This window comes from Dendrobates tinctorius, unplaced genomic scaffold, assembly GCF_039654945.1.
Source record: "Dendrobates tinctorius isolate UK_male_01 unplaced genomic scaffold, ASM3965494v1 ptg000103l, whole genome shotgun sequence".
NCBI classification, from domain to species: Eukaryota; Metazoa; Chordata; class Amphibia; order Anura; family Dendrobatidae; genus Dendrobates; species Dendrobates tinctorius.
The window spans coordinates 6,813,868-6,834,077 of record NW_027361771.1 but is presented as its reverse complement, the minus strand read 5'-3'; the positions used below and the strand labels follow the sequence as shown (position 1 = coordinate 6,834,077).

The 20,210-nt window shown below is 46.6% G+C and overlaps 1 protein-coding gene across 4 annotated transcripts in view; it reads left to right on the top strand.

The window, feature by feature from the left end:
* Positions 1 to 20,210, top strand: part of TMEM94 (transmembrane protein 94) — a 114,304-nt gene that overhangs the window by 64,090 nt on the left and 30,004 nt on the right. For 3 of the 4 annotated variants that reach the window (XM_073588003.1, XM_073588004.1, XM_073588001.1), the window contains 6 exons: positions 9,506 to 9,723; positions 9,897 to 10,072; positions 10,169 to 10,307; positions 11,125 to 11,240; positions 18,260 to 18,359; positions 18,728 to 18,836. In XM_073588003.1, the coding sequence (XP_073444104.1) occupies positions 9,506 to 9,723; positions 9,897 to 10,072; positions 10,169 to 10,307; positions 11,125 to 11,240; positions 18,260 to 18,359; positions 18,728 to 18,836 (858 nt within the window). The remainder of the gene's footprint in view (positions 1 to 9,505; positions 9,724 to 9,896; positions 10,073 to 10,168; positions 10,308 to 11,124; positions 11,241 to 18,259; positions 18,360 to 18,727; positions 18,837 to 20,210) is intronic. The other variant, XM_073588002.1, reaches the window with a different exon arrangement.

Genomic DNA, 20,210 nt, shown 5'->3' with positions numbered 1-20,210 from the left:
AACCCATTCTCCCTGGACCGTCGGATTCCTCCGTCCCTGCGGGACAGGCAAGCCCTCAGGGAGTAGACACCGAGGTCCTCCCTGAATCACGGGAGGTCTTTACCCACAGTAAGATGGTAGTAACCTCCGACGCAAGTCTCCTCAGTTGGGGTGCGGTCCCTCGTCACCTCACAGCACAAGGTCATTGGTCAACCCGAGAGTCACGTCTCCCCATTAACTTTGGGAGATAAGAACAATCAGATTAGCTCTAAGGAGTTTCCACCATCTCTTCACAGGTCTCCCCATCAGGTGTCAATCCGACAATGCCATGGCTGTAGCGTATATCAACAGTCAGGGAGGTTTTCGGAGCAGGATGGCCATGCACGAAGTGAGTTTTATGTTCCATTGGTCCGAGACCAACCATTCGCCCATCTCAGAAAGCCACATCCCGGGCTTGGAAAATTAGAAGATAGATTTTCTCGGTCACCTAGGCATTGCCTCGGGGAGGTGGTCTCTTCATCCGGAACTCTTGCAGCAGATTCGTCATCGTTGGAGGACTCCGGATGTGGATCTCATGCCCTCAAGACTAAACAACAAGGTTCCTCGGTTCATTTTCCGATTGCGCGATCCTGGCGCCATCGGAGCGGACGCTCTAGTTCCGCCATAGCTCTGGTTCCGGCTCCTGTACATCTCCCCCCCCCCCCCCCCTCACTTGTTTCCAAGGGTCATCAAGAGGATCAGAGCGGAGGTAGTGCCAGTGATCCTAGTTGCGCCAGACTGGCCGTGCCGAGCATGGTATGCAGAACTAATACAACTAGTCGCCGATGTCTCCTGGTGATATTCATATCATATGGATCTACTCTCGCAGGGCCCGATTTACCACCAGAACTCCGGAGTCCTGTCTTTGATGGCGTGGCCGTTGAATCCTGGTTTTTAGCTCAGGCTGGTTTCCCTCACGACGTGATTTCCACCATGATTAGTACCAGGAAGCCTGTGTCCATGCGCACCTATCACCGCACCTAGACAACCTTCCTTTTTTTGTGGTGCAAGGTTCATGGTCGATCACCTCCGGTATTTTCCATTCTGGCCATATTGGAATTCCTTCAATCCGGATTAATATCAGGCCTTGCGCTTAGCTCGCTCAACGGCAAAATTTCGGCCTTGTCAGTGTTTTTCCAACACAAATTGCCACCAAGCTTCAGCTCAAGACGTTCATTCAGGGAGTTTCCCATGTGGCGTCTCCTTATAGAAGACCATTTGACTCATGGAGCCTTAACCCGGTTCTCGGGGCCTTTCAGGAGGTTCCTTTTCGAACTGCTGCAGGACGTGTCACTGATCGTCCTCTCTTGGAAGGTGGTCTCTCTAGTGGCAACTCAATCAGATGAGTCTCGGAATTGGCAGCCCTTTCCTGCTGTTCTCAGTTTCTGAATTTTTCATCAGGAAAGGCAGTTCTCAGGACGTTCCCGTCCTTCCTGGACAAGGTCCTCTCCTCTTGCCATCTCAACGGGGAAATTGTTTTGCCTTCCCTTTGTTCTGGCGCCAGTCCATCGCATTGAGAAGGCCCTCCACACCCTGGATGTGGTTAGGGCGCTGAGACGGTACATCTCGCGGATGGCTCCTTTCCACAAGTCAGATGCCCTTTTCATACTTCCACACGGGCATAGGAAGGGTCTAGCCAGGTTGATTCGCTTGGCGATTAAGGTATCCTACCGTGTCAGGAACGCGCCTGTCCCAGCGGGGATTAAGGCGCGCTCTACCCGGTCAGTGAGCGCCTCTTCGATCTTTCGGCACCAGGCCTCAGCAGAACAGGTCTGCAAGGCTGCGACTTCGTCCAGTCTGCATACTTTTACAAAAAGTTACCACATTCATTCTCAGGCCTCTCCGCAAGGCTGCGACTTGGTCCAGCTTGCGTAACTTTACAAACATTGCCTAATTCATTCTCAGGCTTCTGCGCGGATGCAGCTCTCGGCAGACGCTGCCTGCAATCGGCAGTACCACGGTGTTCACTCAGTGGTACGTGGGGTATTAGCATATGTATGCTTCCCAACCAGGGACTGCTTTAGGACGTCCCACGGTCTCTGTGTCCCCCAATGAGGCGTAGGATAAATAGGGATTTTTGTGTACTCACCGTAAAATCCTTTTCTCCGAGCCAATCATTGGGGGACACAGCACCCACCCTTTTTAGCCTATTGGCTCACTGTAGCATTCTTAGGCATTGATATTGTTATGGTTATTGTTAACTGTTTATGCTCCTACTGTTTTTTTCACCGAACTGTAGAATTTCAGCCAGCGAGAGGGTGTATACTGCAGGGGAGGAGCTAACTTTTTTTCTGGTTTACTTAGTGTCCTCCTAGTGGCCAGCAGCATAACACCCACGGTCTCTGTGTCCCCCAATGATTAGCTTGGAGAAAAGGATTTTACGGTGAGTACACAAAAATCCCTATTTCTCTATCGCTTCATTGGGGGACACAGAAACTATGGGTGTATGCTGCTGCCACTAGGAGGCTGACACTATGTATAAAAAAAGGTTAGCTCCTCCTCCGCAGTAGACACCCCACCGACCGGCACTAATTTCTTCAGTTTAGCTTAGTGTCAGTAGGAGGTGGACACGAGTCTTTCATTAGACCCATATCTACCTCAGTGTGCGTCGTTTTCTTTTCAGGTTCCGGAGGGATACAGAGTGAATAGTCACATCTGTAGTCCCACAAAGAGACTATGAGTACGGCGTGTACTGCCACCCCGTATCCTCATAGCTCTCCACGGCAGGACCAAGAGCCCCGAGCACGGATGCGTGTCAGGCGATCCAGCTGGTCCTCGCCCCCGTCTCCTACCCACTCGCCCACCAGAGCCTGTAGGTCTGGAAGAGACGCGGACATCCTTCTATGGAAGAAGACAGGATCATGAGAAGAGCCTCAGGTAGAGGGTAAGTATGGGACCCCGGAGTGCCAAGCCCTTCCTCTCCCTACCCTCCCTCCCATGACACCCTGGCTGCACCTAGCTCTCTTCATTTGGGCAGCCACGCTGCAGGCTCGGGTACCTTTTGGAGCGGGCACCCTGAGTGGCATTTCCCCAGGTATCACGGCTCCCCCCCCCTCCCCGGCTGCACTTATCTTATTTCAGCAACCAGCGGCCGGGCGGCGGGCACGGATCCCGATTCAGCTCAGCAGCCAGGCGGCGGGCATAGATCCATGGCGGAGCTATCGCGTGGCTGTGCAGCGTCGCTTCCGTGCTCCCCGCTGGCCGCCGCATCTAATCCAGGCCCCAGCTTCAATTGGGGCCTTGTCTGGCGTCGCGGCCATGCCCCCGCCTTTTTCCTTAGGTGGGCTTCTCTCCCGCCCGTTCTACGCCCGCCTGCTCCCCCCACATCGGCGCTCCAGAGGCGGCGCTCAGCCCCCTAGCCTGCCTATCAGCAGTGCGCGTTGCCATCCTTGGCTGCAGTTAGTCCCGCCCTCCTTCTCCCTGTCGCCTCAAGGAAGCGCGCGCTTCTTCCTACCGGGCTCCTCTCAGGCGGCCGCCATTTTCCCCAGCCTGTCAGCCGGACTCTGTCGCCTCTTCTGTGGCCACTGCATATGGACGAGCTGTGCAGCAGCGCTCGCTGGAAGCACCCACCGGACACCGGACTGTGAGTAGCTCTGCAACTGCAGACTGACACCCTCCTCTGCCTCCTGTCCCCCAACCTTCCGGCACTGCTTCAGTGACTTCCCTCACGATGTCTAACTCTAAGCCTGATCGTGCTCGTCCTCCGGCTTCCACTTGCACCTTAGTCAAATTCTTTGCATGCTCTTCTTGCAAACGCAAACTTCCCTCAGGTCAGTCCACTCCCCTCTGCATCGACTGCAGCAACCCCATTCAGCCCGCCGCCCAGGAGCCCCCTATTGCTCCACGCGAGAGCGAAACTCCCATGCCTGACTGGGCTTCTTCCCTATCTCAATCAGTGGCGGCTCTCACTAGGGTGTCTCAGTCCCTAGTGGCCGTTCTTGATGAGTTGCCCCTTGACACCTCTGCTGGACCCAGCAGGTCACAAGAGGTTTCATCTGAACCAGCCAGCATGAGCCACAAAAGACCCAGGCGGGATCTCCTGCCGGAATCCTCCCCTCGCTCCATCTCACCACATAGTCCTTCCCAGCAGTCTCCTTCCCGCACCTCCTCACCTGAGTCAGGCGAAGCATTCTCGGACGCACCATCCGAGGAGATTTTAGAGCTGGATTCGGACCATACCGCGGACATGAAGGTTACGGTACAGAACCTCATTGCAGCGATTAACCATACTTTCGAGATCTCAGACTCCCCTGCGAAACCCTCAGATTAGGAGGTTTCGTTCAGACGGGCAGAAACACCTTCCAGAGTTTTCGCTCCTCATTCTGTTTGCCAAGCTCCTCACCAGGGAGAGGGAAAATCCGACCAGGCGCTTTCAAAGAGGGAAGCGCCTTAGCATGCTGTATCCATTCTCTCAAGAGCTCACCGACAACTGGTCGGCTTCTCCCTCTGTAGAAGCTCCTGTGTCCATACTATCTAACAGCACAGTCCTTTTGATTTCAGGTATGGCAGCTTTTAAGGATTCTAACGACAGGATCATAGAATCCTTAGCAAAGTCAGCATTCGAAGCGGCTACGACGGTGCTCAGCCCAGCCTTTGCCTCCACTTGGGTAGCAAAGGCAATAGCTACTTGGGCGGAAGATCTCCACCAAGGCATTCTTGATGGAGCCCAACCAGAGCGACTGGCCGAGCTAGCCAACCAGATCTCCCATGCAGGGGAATATTTTGCCTCCGCCTCTTTAGATGCCGCCTCTTGCGCAACTCAAGCGTCCAGCAACTTGGTTGCAATCCAGCGTACAATTTGACTCAAGGCTTGGCAGGCGGATTTGTCTTAAAAAAAAAAAAAAAAAAAAAAAAAGTCCCTTACCAATCTGCCCTTTCAGGGTGCGCGTCTCTTCAGATCCCAGCTGGACCAGATTATCAAGGACGCCACTGGGGGCACAAGCTCTCTTCTCCCTCAGTCCAAGCCTCGTAGACCTCCTCCAAGGCGTCAGTTTCGGCCCTTTCGGTCTTTCCACCGCGTCACGGCGGCGGAACCTTTTTCCAACCAACAAAGGCCGCAAGCACGCCAGGATAGGAAGAAGGTCTCCTTTAGACCCACTCCAGCCTGGCGATCTCACTCCTCCCAGGGCAGATCCTCCAGGTCCAGGACTGGAAGGTCCACCTCGGCATGACTATCTACAAAGTCCCGAGGCACCTTTCCAACTGGGCGGCCGACTCCTTTATTTCAGAGACGTCTGGCTTGCCTCGGTGGAAGACGCTTGGGTCAGGGAAGTTGTATCCTCAGGATACAAGATAGAGTTCGTTTCTCGGCCCCGGGATCGCTACTTCGAATCACGTCCTCTAAAAGACCCTGCCTTGGCTCCGGGCTTCTTTGCATCCATCGACTCCCTTCTCAGTTTCGGCGTGATTGTGCCCGTTCCCTAAACAGAGCGTTTCACAGGGTTTTACTCAAACCTGTTTGTAGTGCTGAAAAAAGGCGGCGCGGTTCGGCCCATTCTGGACCTCAAACTGCTGAACAAGAGGGTCCGCTTGCGACACTTCAGAATGGAGTCCCTTCGCTCAGTAATCGCTTCCATGGAGGCGCAGGAATTCATGTGCTCAATAGACATTCAGGATGCCTATCTGCATGTCCCCATCTTTCCCGGGCATCAGAAATTCCTGCGCTTCGCTATTCATCAGGACCACTACCAGTTTGTCGCACTGCCATTTGTTCTCGCCACCGCGCCCAGAGTGTTTACAAAGATCATGGCGGCGTTGATGGCCCTGTTGAGGATCAGAGGTCTCGTACTCTTCCCGTACCTCGACGACATTCTAATCAAGGCTCCATCTTTTCAACAGACTCTCCAAAGCATTACCATCGATCTCGACACCCTGTCCAGTTTCGGGTGGCTCGTAAACAAGAAGTCCTGCCTCGTTCCGACTCAATGCCTTAGGTTTCTAGGCATATTGTTCAACACCCATCGATCGAGGGTCTTTCTCCCGGAAGAGAAGTTGATCTTGCTGCGATGAGATGTTCAATCGCTGCAGAACCCGAAGCTTTCATCTTTCCGGTCAGCCATAAAAGTCTTGGGAAAGATGGTGGCGACGACCGAAACGATCCCCTTTGCTCAATTTCACACGAGACCGCTTCAACAGGTCATTCTGTCTCGGTGGAACAGGTCCGTTCTCTCCCTGGATCATCCAATTCGCCTCTCGTCCCGGGTCAAACAGTCCCTCAATTGATGGCTGACGTCACCTCTCATTTCCCTGGGCCGGTCATTCCTTCCGATTCACTGGCAGATTGTGACAACGGGCGCCAGCCTTCTCGGCTGGGGAGCTGTGTTTCGCGATCAGACAGTTTAGGGTCGGTGGTCGTCTCAAGAGACAACTCTACCGATCAACGTCCTCGAGATACGGGCAATTTATCTGTCTCTTATTCACTGGGAAAGGCTTCTCAGGGGTCTGCCGGTCCGTATTCAGACAGACAAATTTCACAGCGGTGGCATATGTCAACCAACAAGGGGGGACACGGAGCTTTTCGGCTCTAGCGGAAGTGTCCAGAATTCTCCACTGGGCAGAGGTATCAGTCCAAGCGATATCCGCAGTGCACATTCCCGGCGTGGACTACTGGGCCGCCGATTTTCTCAGCCGCGAGGGTCTCACGGAGGGAGAGTGGTCCTTGCATCTGGACGTCTTTCATCAGCTTTGCCGTCGTTGGGGGGACTCCGGACGTGGACCTGCTGGCGTCTCGACTGAACAGGAAGGTCCCACAGTTCGTATCCAGGGCCCGAGATCCTCTCGCAGTGGGCACCGATGCTCTGTCCATTCCCTGGTCGCAGTTCAAGCTCCCCTATCTGTTCCCTCCCCTTCCTCTTCTCCCCAAGCTGTTGAAGAAGGTCAAGGCGGAAGGAGTACCAGTCATCCTCATCGCTCTGGATTGGCCCAGAAGAGCTTGGTTCGCGGACATCATCAACCTTCTCGCGGACACCCCCTGGAAGCTTCCAGACAGAGCAGATCTGCTGTCTCAAGGTCCAACCCCAATTCTCTGCCACTCAATTTATCGGCGTGGCTGTTGAAACCGCGGTTCTGAAGCGGTCAGGTTTTTCAGATCGGGTTATTCACACCATGATTCGAGCTAGAAAACCATCGTCTTCCAGAATTTATTATCGTACGTGGAAGGCCTACTTCACTTGGTGCGAGGACAATGACGTTTCGCCTATGTCCTTTTCTCTCCCCTCTATCCTGGTGTTCCTCGATGCGGGCCTTGCCCTCAGCTCTTTGAAGGGTCAAGTTTTGGCGCTTTCCATTCTTTTTCAGAGGACGTAGGCCTCCCGTCCACAGGTCAAAACCTTTCTTCAGGGAGTGGCTCATACCGCACCTCCGTACCGCACTCCCGTGGATCCATGGGATCTCAATCTGGTTCTGGAGGCTCTTCAACGGTCTCCCTTTGAACCTCTCAGGGAAGTCTCCCTGTCCCTTCTCTCTTGGAAAGCAGCCTTTCTGGTGGCCATCACCTCCATCCGGCGTGTGTCGGAATTGGTAGCCCTTTCTTGTCGCCCCCCTTTCTTTGGTGCTCCATCAGGACAAGGTGGTCCTGCGGCCTCCGCCTTCCTTCCTTCCTAAAGTGGTGTCCACTTTCCACTTCAATGAGGACATTGTTCCTCCCGTCCTTTTGTCCGGGTCCAATCCAACCTCTGGAGCGCTCCTTGAACAAGCTAGACCTCGTCAGGGCGATGAAGGTTTACTTGGCTAGGCCGTCTCCTTTGCAGAAGACAGACTCTCTTTTCGTCATTCCAGATGGTGCGCGGAAAGGTCAGCCGGCCTCTAAGGCTACCATTGCTTGCTGGATCAGATCGGCAATTTTGGAGGCCTACCGGGTCAAGCATCGAGTGCGCCCTCCTGGAGCTCACTCTACCCGGGCAGTGGGTGCTTCCTGGACGGTGCACCACAGCAGCTCTGCAAAGCGGCAACCTGGTCTTCGATCCACACGTTTGCCAAATTTTACAAGGTCCACACCTATGCTTCGGCGGACGCCAGCCTGGGCAGAAGGATCCTGCAGGTGGCGGTGGTGCGTCCTCAGACCTAATGGAAGTTTACTTTTCCCTCCCCAGGGACTGCTTTGGGACGTCCCATGGTTTCTGTGTCCCCCAGTGAAGCAATAGAGACAACAGGATTTTTGGGTTGCTTACCGTAAAATCTGTTTCTTGGAGTCTTCATTGGGGGACACAGCACCCTCCCATATTCTGCAACTCCTGTTCTTATGTTGTTGGTTGATTACAGTTGAGTTGTCTGTTCTGTTTTAATTCTGTTTTGTAACTTGTCCTACTGCTTTCTCACTAACTGAAGAAATTAGTGCCGATCGGTGGGGTGTGTACTGTGGAGGAGGAGCTAACCTTTTTTTTATACATAGTGTCAGCCTCCTAGTGGCAGCAGCATACATCCATGGTTTCTGTGTCCCCCAATGAAGGCTCCGAGAAACAGATTTTACGAAACAGTTTTTTTGGGTTGCCGCGATACCACAAAAAATGCTGTAACAAGTGATGAAAACATCATATTTATCCCAAAATGATATCAATAAAAACATTGTCTCTCCTTTCCAAAAATAAGCCATTGCACCGCTCTGTTGACCAAAGATTGAAAACTTTACGGGCGACACAACCCTAAAAAATATATTTTGCTTTTTTAAAATTCAGATTTTTTTTCAACCGCTTAAAAAAATTGGACAAGTTTGGCATCGCTGTAATCGTACCAATGAGCAGAATCATATGGCAAAGTTATTTTTACCACAAACTGTACACCGTAAAAACAATTCCCAAAAAGCAATGTCGGAATTGCTTTTTTGGACAATTTCTCCCCAGTTGGATATTTTTCCCATTTTCCAGTACACTATGTGGTAAAATGGTATTATTCAAAAGCACAACTCGTCCTGCAAAAAACAAGCCCTCGTGTGGAAGAGAAAAAGGAGAGGAAAAAGACAAAACGCTAAGTCGTAAATTGGCCATGTTGTGAAGGGGTTTAAGTCTCCTTACAAATTAAAATGTTCTTTTCTTAGAACCATGCATAACCCTGTTATTCCTCCTCAAAAACTCTGTATGCTTTAGGCATGGCTTTTTCAGAGATGTTTTCACGATAGGCTTCTCTATAGGTCTTAGAAAAAAAATACATGTCATTAATTTGCAGTAACTAAAAAATGCCATGAAAACTCCCAGTGGAGGAAAAAAATGCTTTTGATAGTGTGAAGGGCGAAATCTAAGAGAATAGAGGCCACACCGTTGACAAGTGCAATGGTAATAACTTGTCAGTTTAGTCTTACATTTCCAGGAAGAATAACAGTGGAATGGCAAAATACAGATAACGAAGACGCTGTAGAATTGTTATTTCAAAGGAAATATTCTCATTTACTAACTGGCATCACATTGCGGACAGCGTTGCCGTAAGATGTCCTATGGCTGTAGCTAAGACTTTACCATCCGCAGTGATAATTTTCTGCCCTTCTTTCTAACTTCAGGAAGAAAGTGTTGGATTTCTACCAAAGGGCCTGCTTGTCTGGCTACTGCTCGGCCTTTTCCTACAAGCCAGTGCACTTCTCATTGTCGCCTCAGCTAAATGGCAAGTGTATAGAAATGCAGCACGGTCTTGGGCACAGCGCAGTTTCAGCCCCAGGTGACGGTGGTGGGATTGCTCCTATGAAGCACACTGGCCGACATGACAGCTGGAGCTCTGATGGTGAGTGTCCCGTCACTGACTCCTTAATAGGTTGCTGCTGCGTATGAATTTTGCCTAATACACTGCTTATTTCTTGGTAACCTGTGCTTTATTTCATAAGCTTTCGTGTCAATGTAGCCTTGTCTTTATGGTTCTCTTACATATTGTCTACATATTATCCTCCTTCAACTCAGAAGGTATTGGGGAGGTGACAGAGGATTTTACTCAAGCAATGAGCGGCCAGATCTTCATGGGGATGGTCTCGTCACAATATCAGGCTCGTCTGGACATTGTCCGTCTAATTGATGGCTTAGTGAATGCCTGCATCCGTTTTGTGTATTTCTCGATGGAGGATGAGCTGAGAAGCAAGGTGAAGAGGAATTGTTCTTTTTTGTTTGTGTTTTCTATACTGTTTGTTACCTTTTCTAAAATGTTATACTTTTAACCAATCGCGTCCTTTGCTCAGGTGTTTGCTGAGAAAATGGGTCTTGAGACTGGATGGAACTGCCACATTTCCCTAACTCCAAATGGTGATGGGCCAGGATCTGAGGTTCCCCCATCCAGCCCCAGTCATGCCGGTTCTTTGCGAGATGATCTCCATCAGGGTTAGAAACCAGTCAAGTATTTTTATATTATGATTTCTTTGTAATGACACAATTTCATTTTAAACATAACATTTTATAGGTAAAGCTCTACCCTCTCCTAGTGTATCCTCACCCATCCATGTAGACTGTGAGCCCTCGCGGGCAGGGTCCTCTCTCCTTCTGTACTTGTGTGTCCCTTGTTTTGCACATTTTTATTTTACTTGTCTATATTTCCCCTTTTCCCTGTAAAGTGCCATGGAATAAATGGCGCTATATAAATGTATAATAATAATAATAATAATAATACTACAGGAGTTTAGTTGCTTTGGAACGCATTGCTTGGGCTAGGGCAAATATCTCATGAGTTTCCCCTAAGTTTTTTTCTCCAAACTTTGAAATTAAGAGGTAGAACTCCTGTCTGTTGGAAAGTAATATGTCAGAAAAACATGAATCATCAGGTTCTGCTGAGCCAGGCGGATTTTTCTCAATTTCCTTCCTATTTGGCACTAATTATTTCTTTAGCAGTAAGCCTTAGCGTGAGATCTGTCCATTCAGAGACCGGGCCAGGAAGTGCAAGTCCAAAATCTTAGAAGGTGGTCACCTCTTTCGCTGGGTTATGCTCCTGTACAGTGTATAGCCTTGCCCCCAGTTTAGATTTATTTTTTGTAACATCGTATACATTATATTTATCTTAAATGTTCTGTATCAGGTTTCCACTTTTGTTAACGTAGTTGCTACTAGGCGATCCATTTCAGTAAGCCGATCACGTGTTAATCTGGTACAGCTCATTTTTACTTTTGCTTCTTTTTTTTTTTTTTTACCCTTTTTCACTTGTTAGCATCTCGGGAGGATGCAGAAGGTCTTCTTCTCATGGATGACGAGGGACATTCAGATATGATTAGCTTCCAGCCTACTGACAGTGATGTCCCCAGCTTTTTTGAAGATTCCAACAGGGTATGAAAAATAATCACTAGTTTATTCATTACCGTATAGATATGTCCATAGATATGTCCATAGCTATGTTTCTTAATGAACAATGTTTCATTTAAAAAAAAAAAAAAAAAAAAGACGTGGGCTCCCTTGCAATTTTCTGCGCCAGAGGGGGAAAGCAGATGGCAGGGGGCCAATATTTGTAGCCTGGGAAGGGGGTAATACCCATGGCCCCTTCCCAGGCTATGAATATCAGCCTGCGGCTGTCTGCATAGCCTTTACTGGCTATTAAAATAGGGGGACCCCCCCAAAAAAAGACGTTGGGTCCCCCTATATTTTACAGCCAGAAAGGCTATGCTGACAGCTGCGGGCTAATATTCATAGCCTAGGAAGGGGCCATGGATATTGTGTGTTCCCCCCCCCCCCCGGGCTACAAATACCAGCCCGCAGCCGCCCCAGAAATGGCGCATCTCTAAGATGCCCCACCGATTCTGGCACTTAGCCCCTCTCTTCCCACTCCCGTGTAGCGGTTGGATATGGGGTAATAAGGGGTTAATGTCACCTTGCTGTTTTAAGGTGACATTAAGCCCGGTTAATAATGGAGAGGCATCAATAGGACACCTATCCATTATTAATCTTATAGTTTGAAATGGTTAAAAAGCCACACACATAAGAATAAAGTATTTTAATGAAATAAAACACAACACAGTTTTCATATTTTTATTTCACGCCCAGATCCAAGAGACACCCTCAGTCTCCTATAATAAAAAGTAAAAAAATAAACCAACCGTATACTCCCTGTCCGACGCAGTCCAATTAATAACAAGTGTCCCACAACGATTTCCCCTATAGAACAGTAACATCAAGTGATGTCACTGCTCTATAGGGCCTCCCAGTGATGAGCTGAGAGGAGACAATGGCTCCTGCAGTGCATCACTGAGGTTACCTGAGTTCAGGCTCTCACTTTACAGCAATGCTGCGTGAGGGTTAGGGTTACGGGACCTCTTTCTCGGCGGTGGAGGGATACATCGCGGAGGATTACCTCCTCCTGTCATTTCAGCCCTGGAGCCCCTGTAGAGTACTGACATCACCCGATGTCAGTGTTCTACACGGGAGATCGTCGTGGGACCCTCGTTATTAACTGGACTACGGCGGAAAGATAAGTATAGATTGTTTTATTTTTTTATTAAAGGAGAAGAGGGCTTCGGGGATTAGGTGATTTGTAAGTACAGTCATATGTTAAAGTTTGGGCACCCCTATTAATGGTAACCTTTTTTCTTTATAACAATTTTGTTTTTTGCAACAGATATTTCAGTTTCATATATCTAATTACTGATGGACTCAGTTATATTTCTGAATTCAAATGAGGTTTATTGTACAAACAAAAAATGTGCAATCTGCATTTAAACAAAATTTGACCGGTGCAAAAGTATGGGCACCCTTATCATTTTCTTGATTTGAACACTCCTAACTACATTTTACTGACTTACTGAAGCACTAAATTGGTTTTGTAACCTCATTGAGCTTTGAACTTCATAGCCAGGTGTATCAAATCATGAGAAAAGGTATTTAAGGTGGCCACTTGCAAGTAGTTCTCCTATTTGATTCTCCTATGAAGAGTGGCATCATGGGCTCCTCAAAACAACTTTCAAATGATCTGAAAACAAAGATTATTCAACATAGCTTTTCAGGGGAAGGATACAAAAAGTTGTCTCAGAGATTTAACCTGTCAGTTTCCACTGTGAGGAACATAGTAAGGAAATGGAAGAACACAGGTACAGTTCTTGTTAAGCCCAGAAGTGGCAGGCCAAGAAAAATATCAGAAAGGCAGAGAAGAAGAATGGTGAGAACAGTCAAGGACAATCCACAGACCACCTCCAAAGACCTGCAGCATCATCTTGCTGCAGATGGTGTCACTGTGCATCGGTCAACAATACAGCGCACTTTGCACAAGGAGAAGCTGTATGGTAGAGTGATGCGAAAGAAGCCGTTTCTGCAAGCACGCCACAAACAGAGTCGCCTGAGGTATGCAAAAGCACATTTGGACAAGCCAGTTACATTTTGGAAGAAGGTCCTGTGGACTGATGAAACAAAGATGGAGTTGTTTGGTCATACAAAAAGGCGTTATGCATGGAGGCTAAAAAACACAGCATTCCAAGAAAAACACTTGCTACCCACAATAAAATTTGGAGGGTCCATCATGCTTTGGGGCTGTGTGGCCAATGCAGACACCGGGAATCTTGTTAAAGTTGAGGGTCGCATGGATTCAACTCAGTATCAGCAGATTCTTGACAATAATGTGCAAGAATCAGTGACGAAGTTGAAGTTACGCAGGGGATGGATATTTCAGCAAGACAATGATCCAAAACACCGCTCCAAATCTACTCAGGCATTCATGCAGAGGAACAATTACAATGTTCTGGAATGGCCATCCCAGTCCCCAGACCTGAATATCATTGAACATCTGTGGAATGATATGAAGCGGGCTGTCCATGCTCGGCGACCATCAAACTTAACTGAACTGGAATTGTTTTGTAAACAGGAATGGTCACAAATACCTTCATCCAGGATCCAGGAACTCATTAATAGCTACAGGAAGCGACTAGAGGCTGTTATTTTTGCAAAAGGAGGATCTGCGAAATATTAATGTCACTTTTATGTTGAGGTGCCCATACTTTTGCACCGGTCAAATTTTGTTTAAATGCAGATTACACATTTTCTGTTAGTACAATAAACCTCATTTGAATCCAGAAATATAACTGAGTCCATCAGTTATTAGATATATGAAACTGAAATAGCTGTTGCAAAAACCAAAATTGTTAACCTTTTTTCTTTATAACATTAATAGGGGTGCCCAAACTTTAACATATGACTGTATGTACTCTATGTTATGTGTTGTATGTTATATGTATGTTCTGTATGTTGTATGTTCTTTTTTATACATTCAACACATTAGCTGGATGATGGGACTACTACTGTCCCATCATTGGCTAATGTGTCACTCACTGTCAGTGTAGAAGGCAGAGCCCGATGGGACTTGTAGTCCCATCGGACGATGCCTGCATACAGACGCCCCGGTAACCCCCGGACTCTGCAGTGCGCATGCTCCATACTGGGCTGTGACTCTTGATGACTGACTGCAGTCTGTGGAGGCTGGGTCACGCCTGGCTGATGTCACGTCAGTATCCAGAATCAGGAACTTGTCGTGACGTCGGCGGATATTAGCGGTGGCTGCAGCCTGGAGCTCACGTGACCCGGACTCAGCCGCCGGCATAGCGCCTCACACAGGCATTATCGGCAACATAAGGTATTTACAAAATTCATTATGGGCCCCGGGGGATACATTGGGGGGTTAATTTAAAGTAGTGGACAACCCCTTTAACTTTATTATCTTAGCTCTGTATATCCCACCCCCTTACTCAGTGGAAATCCTTAAAAGGATTATTTATTTTCTAAATTCCCTTCCAGAGACACCGGTTCTTATAGTAGGCGATTTTAACACCTACCTCCACCCTTTCTGGGATAAATTTCATATAGGAAATATTTCTCAATGTGCAATATTCATCTCTAGATTATCTGCTAGTGGAGGTTGGCATGGTGGACCTATGGAGAATACGGCACCCTGATATCAGACAATATTAATGTTCCGCCACCCATTATTCTTTGTAAAGAACAGACCTAGCCATTGGGTATGAAGCAATCATACCCTATTTTAAATTAGTGAGGTATCTGCCAAGGAGCCTATACAGGTACAACTGCAGATATGTGTTATGATGTCTCCGGGGGGGGGGGATATACATGGCTCATCAACCTCAAACAGATTTCTTCACAGCAGTTACCATTTTAATCAGTGTAACAGCTCCAACATGACAATGCCTGTAGTTTATTTAGCAAAATCATGCTGGCAGGTTCTGATTAAAGGGGTTGTTACCCTTGATTTTTTAGAAAACTTTCATACAAGGTAGTAGGTATGAACAAAAATCAAGTATTACCTCTACTGAAGTCAATGCTGGCTTTCTGCCATTTACCCGATGTCCTTTTGGTTGCAGCACTGATGTTACATCGACAGCTCGGAGGACATTCGTGGAGCTCAGTGGCTCTGTCCATGACGACACGACGATGCAATGTCAGTGCCACAGCCAAACTGGAACCGGGGCAGTGGCAAAGAACCGCTTTTAATAATATAAATATAAGTGCTGTCAGATAGCATGCAAAGTGGTTTTCTTAAACCTATTTTTTTTTTTTGTAATATATTTCTTTATTAAGGAAAAGTTGGAGCAACAATACAGTTGGAATTTGCAGTTCAGATGAAAGATCAATTAACAGTCTTGCTGTATGTCACCAGAGCTTAAGAGTATAACTGACAGTGTAAAAACTTTTTAAGTAACCAAGTTAACCATTAAACTAAAAACAATGGTGCAAATTTGAGAGCGAGATGAAAAATATTTTTGTCATCTTTGAAAGGTATTCCAGATAGTATGATGGACAATAAGATCGGGTTATAATGCAAACCTGTGAAAAAAACATGTGAGAAAGGCAAGATTGAATTTGGAGCCATGGTCTATAAGTGACTGATAAATCGTTGGGTAGAGTATAGGTCCGCTCCCAACCAACTAAGGTGGGGATGTAGAATTAAGGAATAGACCGGGGACTAGTGTTAAACAACTTTTTGTCTCCATGTAGCCCAAGCTTTTAGGAAAGAGGAATGTGAATGAGTCTCCCAGCTCGAAAGCTCTTCTAGTCTGTATATGAGTTTAGTTTTATCGATCCATTCGGTTTGGGATGGTAGAGACGGACTCTTCCAGTGGGATGAAATTAGGTGTTTAGCGGCGCTTAGCAACAGGGCTAGGGGACCATGCTTCTTTAGCTTACATTCTGCTGTGGGGCAGGAGAGTAACACCTCTTTGGGAGAAAGCTTTTTAGTTATTAACTTTAGGTATATTAACGTTTAATTAACCCGTGACCAGAATTCTTTTAGGAATGGGCAAGTTCAAAATATATGTGACATGTTGTCCACTCCCAATCCACATCTCCAACACAGTTTTGACTCTGTTAATCCAAGATGATGTAGAAACTCAGGCGTTCTATACCATCTCGTAAGAATTTTATATGCGTTTTCTTGCAACAGAGTGCACCTAGTGAAACCCTTTGAATTAGCTAGAATCTTATGAACTTCTGAATCAGATAAGGAAATGCCCAATTCCTTTTCCCATGAGAGCAAACAAATTGGCTTTGAGCCAGAGGGGGATATAATGTTTTTGTAGATTCAGGACAGTAGCTTGGGGGTGGGTGCTGGGAGTTTTGTCAGCATTTCGATCCAGGACCAACCTCTGGTCTTGGTATATTTAGTATTAAATTGTTTTAAAATTTCAGCGGCATGTGCTTTTTGTATAAAGTTTTCCGGGTGCATGGGAGCATTCGTAGGCCAGATATCGATATCTTTCCCAGATCTAGCTGCGAGATTGCCTGATATGGAAGATTGTTCCATAAGTTGAATATGTCAGTATAATTGGAATTAAGGAGGTATGGGATGATACTTGTGGGCATTAATGCGGGAGGGTTGTCTGAAATGGATAGAGATTTACTAAGGTCTTTTTTTTACTTTTAAAGTAGTTAAGGTGATTGTGTCTAGCTTCAAATGTGAAGGGGGTGTTGAGTCGTTCCAAATGTATTGATGCACGTTTTTTTCAAGGAGAAGAAGCTCCAGGTTGTTGTGAGACGGGTTTTGATGTTCTAATGCTTTCTTAAACCTATTTTGAGACACCATGTTTATAAACTGCGACCACTAGTTTCTCCTTCGCCTCATTGGGGACACAGGTACTGTGGGTGTATACTACTGCCGCCAGGAGGCTGACACGAAGTGAAAAAAAAGGTTAGCTCCTTCTCCACCGTATACACTCTCGCCCCGATTGCAGTTCATGCTTAGTGTCTGTTGGAGGCACATGTCTGTTTTTTCTCCAGACTTCTTTTTTTTTTTTCTTCCCTTTTTCTATGAAGATGAGACAGGGACGACGGACCCTATTGAAAGGGTCCGATCTCCCCAGACCAACAACGGGCGAGCACGTGCGAGTGTCGCCTCCACGTATCCTCTCCCGCAACATGGGACACGTCTGGTCATTTTTCCCAGACTTTTTTCTTTCCATGAAGATGAGACAGGGGCAACGGACCCTATTGAAAGGGTCCGATTTCCCCAAACCAACAACGGGTGAGGTATCAGAGATCGCGAGTCAGATCGCTATGGCTGGGGACTACTTAATGCTTCTTTGGATGCGGCCAATTGCGCAGCACTTGCTGCCGCAAACACAATTTCCATTAGTAGAGCCTTATGGCTAAGGACATGGCGGGCCGATTCAACCTCCAAGAAGTCCTTGACTTCTCTACCTTATCAGGGCGGCCGCCTATTTGGAGAGAAGTTAGACCAGCTCATCTCCAACGCAACAGGAGGGAAGAGCGGTTTTCTCCCTCAACAAAAGGTCAAACCGCCGTTTTCGCCACCAGTTTTAGGCACGGTTTCGGGCCTTTCGTAACCCCAAGTGGACTACAGCGGCCAATTCCGCCGCTTCAAGTCGCCCCAACCAGGATAGGGATCGACAAGTCTCATATAGAGCCAACCCGTTGGGGAGAATGCATGCTCGCCAGCCCAGGTCGAGGGGAACCAGGTCCCAAAGATCCTCAGCCAAATGACTCGAGGCATTTTTTTTAGGCGACCTCAGCAAAGTAGGTGGCCGCCTAGTCTGGTTTGGACCTAAAGCTCCTGAACAAATTTATCAGGATCTGACATCTCCGGATGGAGTCTCTCCGTTCAGTTATATCGGCCATGGGGAAGGGAGAATACCTGCCCGCAATCGGGGCGAGGGTGTTTACGGCGGAGGAGGAGCTAACCTCTTTTTTTCACTTAGTGTCAGCCTCCAGGTGGCAGTAGCATACACGCACAGTACCTGTGTCCCCCAATGAGCGTCTCGGAGAAAAGGATTTTACGGTGAGTTTATCACAAAAATCCCTGTTTTTCCATGTGACCTTAATAACTTTTTTCCCTGTTCAAGGCAAAGCTCCCTCGCGGTATCCATCAAGTTAGACCTCATCTGAAGAACATTGATAATGTTCCTCTTTTGGTCCCTCTCTTTACTGACTGCACCCCAGAAAGTGAGTAACTTACGACAAATATGAGTGACAGAAAAGAGTATCATTGGGTTTTCACACCAGGACTCTGAAGTCTTTAAGCCAGACCTCCAACTCCTCAGTGTCCCTTACTCCTCGACTCCGACCACTGCCCCACTACTGAGCATAAAGTTCAGCACAGATTTATCTCCACTAAAAGCTGAGATCCTTAGATCAGGAACAGAATAGACATTTATAGGATTTTTCATATATTTCCTAATTCTTGTGAAAACATTTACAGCATATACTGCACTGTACTACTGTACCCAATTAATTATATATTTTAGGAGTCGGGGTTGGTCCATTTTATACCGACTCCACCTAACTGGTTTTCATTCTTCTGTGTTTCCTAGCTATGTGTGAAATGATCCAGATCATGCAGGAGTACGGGGAGGTAACATGCTGTATGGGAAGTTCTGCAAGCATCAGAAACAGTGGATTGTTCTTACAAAGTGATATCAGGTCAGCAGCTTTATTTTTTTTCCCCTTTTTTAATGTCTTCTGGTTTGACGCGACAAGGTTTACAATAGTCACTACCTTCTAACCGAACTATAGTTAATATGACATTTCAGCATACTATAGCCGCACCGTCTTTCATTGTCTCATTCGGTTTATGTTTTGTGTTCAGTATGTTGGCATAGCCTAGCCCCCTTCTCGTGCCCATCTGTTTGATTTATGACCTTTTTCATTGTTCATATAATTAACAGCTGTGTTTATTCTTTTACATAGACAATTGTGTATTGTTTCTCGAACTCCGTCTTGCTTGTCGTTTTGTGATGCTGGATTTTGTCCCTTGTTCTTGTATCACTGCACCTTCTCTTGCATGCAAATGGAATTGTTCTTGCTGAAATGTGAAATTCCTACTTGCTTGGATCCATTTTTGTTCTTTGTAATTTTCAGCATTTATTAACCTCTTCCTGTCTTGGCCAAGTTTAATTTTTGTGTTTCATTTTTTTTTATTCCCTCTTTTCAAGAACGATAACTTTTTATTTTCCAGTTGACATTGCCATGTGAGGGCATGTTTTTTGAAGGACGAGTTAATTTTCAATGACTCTTTTCATATTACCATACAATGTACTGACAAATGGCAACAAAAATTCCAATTGCAATGAAATGGTGAAAAAAAAAAAAAAACAACCCATAGTTCTACCATTGTATCTTGTCTCGTTTTTACAGTTTATTGTCCAGTTTGTGTTATTTATTCTCCAGTAAAAATGACCTAGCAACTTGATTTGATTATGTTGACATGATTATGACGATACCAAACTATATGCATTTTTCCTATTTAAAAAATGTAAATCAAATTTGGAAAAGCATTTCTATTTTTCCGTGGATGAAGGATGTGGGTTTGCTTTTTGCTTTTCAAGTTGACATTTTTAATAATATTGTTTTGAGGTACATGCAACATTTTGTTTGCATTTTTTTTCAGGACTTGTGGCAACTGAAAATCTACAATTCTGGGGTTTCTATTTTATTTCCTTTACTACTTTTGCTCTACGGATTAATTAATTTTAGATTTTATTAGGACGTCTACAGATATGGCGATACCAAATATGTTTTTTTTTTATTATAATATATATTTTCCTTTAATGGGAAAACACTATTAACCTGCAGATATTTTGTTCATCTGCTTGTTAATAGTATTCTAAAGACATACGACTGCTGCACTGACATCCTGGCTACAGGTAGGAAATGAATGTTTTTCCTTCTGGCAGCTTCTGGCTTTCAGTCATAGTGGCTTGGCTTCAGTCGCTGATCAGTACGTAGTGAGCGGTAGCTGCCTGTAACCATACCCCAGAACACTATTAACTTGCAGTTTAGTAGCCGTTTTTGACA